The 852-nt window shown below is 42.5% G+C and overlaps 1 protein-coding gene across 1 annotated transcript in view; it reads right to left on the bottom strand.

Moving 5' to 3' along the window:
- Positions 1-852, bottom strand: part of LOC104279343 (ran-binding protein 3-like) — a gene marked incomplete at its 3' end in the record, with an annotated part of 17,153 nt that overhangs the window by 15,410 nt on the left and 891 nt on the right. Inside the window, exons 2-3 of the mRNA XM_009876600.1 lie at positions 400-430; positions 276-331 (exon numbers count right to left, since the gene is read on the bottom strand). Of these exons, the coding sequence (XP_009874902.1) occupies positions 276-331; positions 400-430 (87 nt within the window). The remainder of the gene's footprint in view (positions 1-275; positions 332-399; positions 431-852) is intronic.

Below are 852 nucleotides of genomic sequence, written 5' to 3'. Positions count from 1 at the left end.
CCGCGCGCCGACACGACCTGTTGCTTTCAAGGTACAGTTCTGAAGATAACTCTTCCTCCAGATGTGGTCCATCTTCTGTCCGAAGAGTCACCCATTTCATGCCACCACCGTACACCTTCCCACTTCTAGCCCTCCGGTACATCCTCACCAGGAGGATTAGTGCTCTATTTTCCATTTTCAACTTGAAAGCAACAGAGACAAACGGCTGCTCGCCATGGAATGAGTCAGGGCTACAGAAGAAAACAACAGCAACCAAAACCATAACATCTCCTTACCTTCTGTGCTTTGTCCTTCTGAAATACAAAGACGGGTGGAGCAATGGCAGGCTTTTCTGTAAAAAAAAGAAATCATTGGGTTTTCCTTTCGACCACAATCATTACTGACCAACATGAAACTTACGTTCTGCGATGATTTTAATGACAATGAATCCCTAAACCAGTTAAATTTCAGTTATACAAATTGCTTCCACTGGTTCCTGGTAACATATAAGGACTAGATGTTCCAAAGGAAAAAGGAGCATTTTAAGAACCTCAATACAATTGATACCTGAAAGCTATCTGACCTTTCCCCTCCAGACCTCTCTATTTAAACCAGTCCCTTCACCGTTACTTTGGTAGCTCAGAAGGAAAAGGCACTTTGCTGAAGTAGTTTACTTTTTGAACACGTAATTTTTGCAGTCCAAGGCTTTTCCTTCCCCACAGCAAATGCAAAGGGAGAGTCACTGCACACGCCAGACACCATTTCCCTTCTCAAATGTCACCCAACTCTTGACACTTGATTACACTTGTATTTCACTACTATTGAAACTTTTAGGAAGATCCTAAATCTTCACTATCTGCAGGTTTCCAATTT

This window comes from Apaloderma vittatum, unplaced genomic scaffold (assembly GCF_000703405.1).
Source record: "Apaloderma vittatum isolate BGI_N311 unplaced genomic scaffold, ASM70340v1 scaffold169, whole genome shotgun sequence".
NCBI lineage: Eukaryota > Metazoa > Chordata > Aves > Trogoniformes > Trogonidae > Apaloderma > Apaloderma vittatum.
The sequence above is the reverse complement of the archived record's forward strand: the minus strand, read 5'-3'. Positions and strand labels throughout refer to the sequence as shown.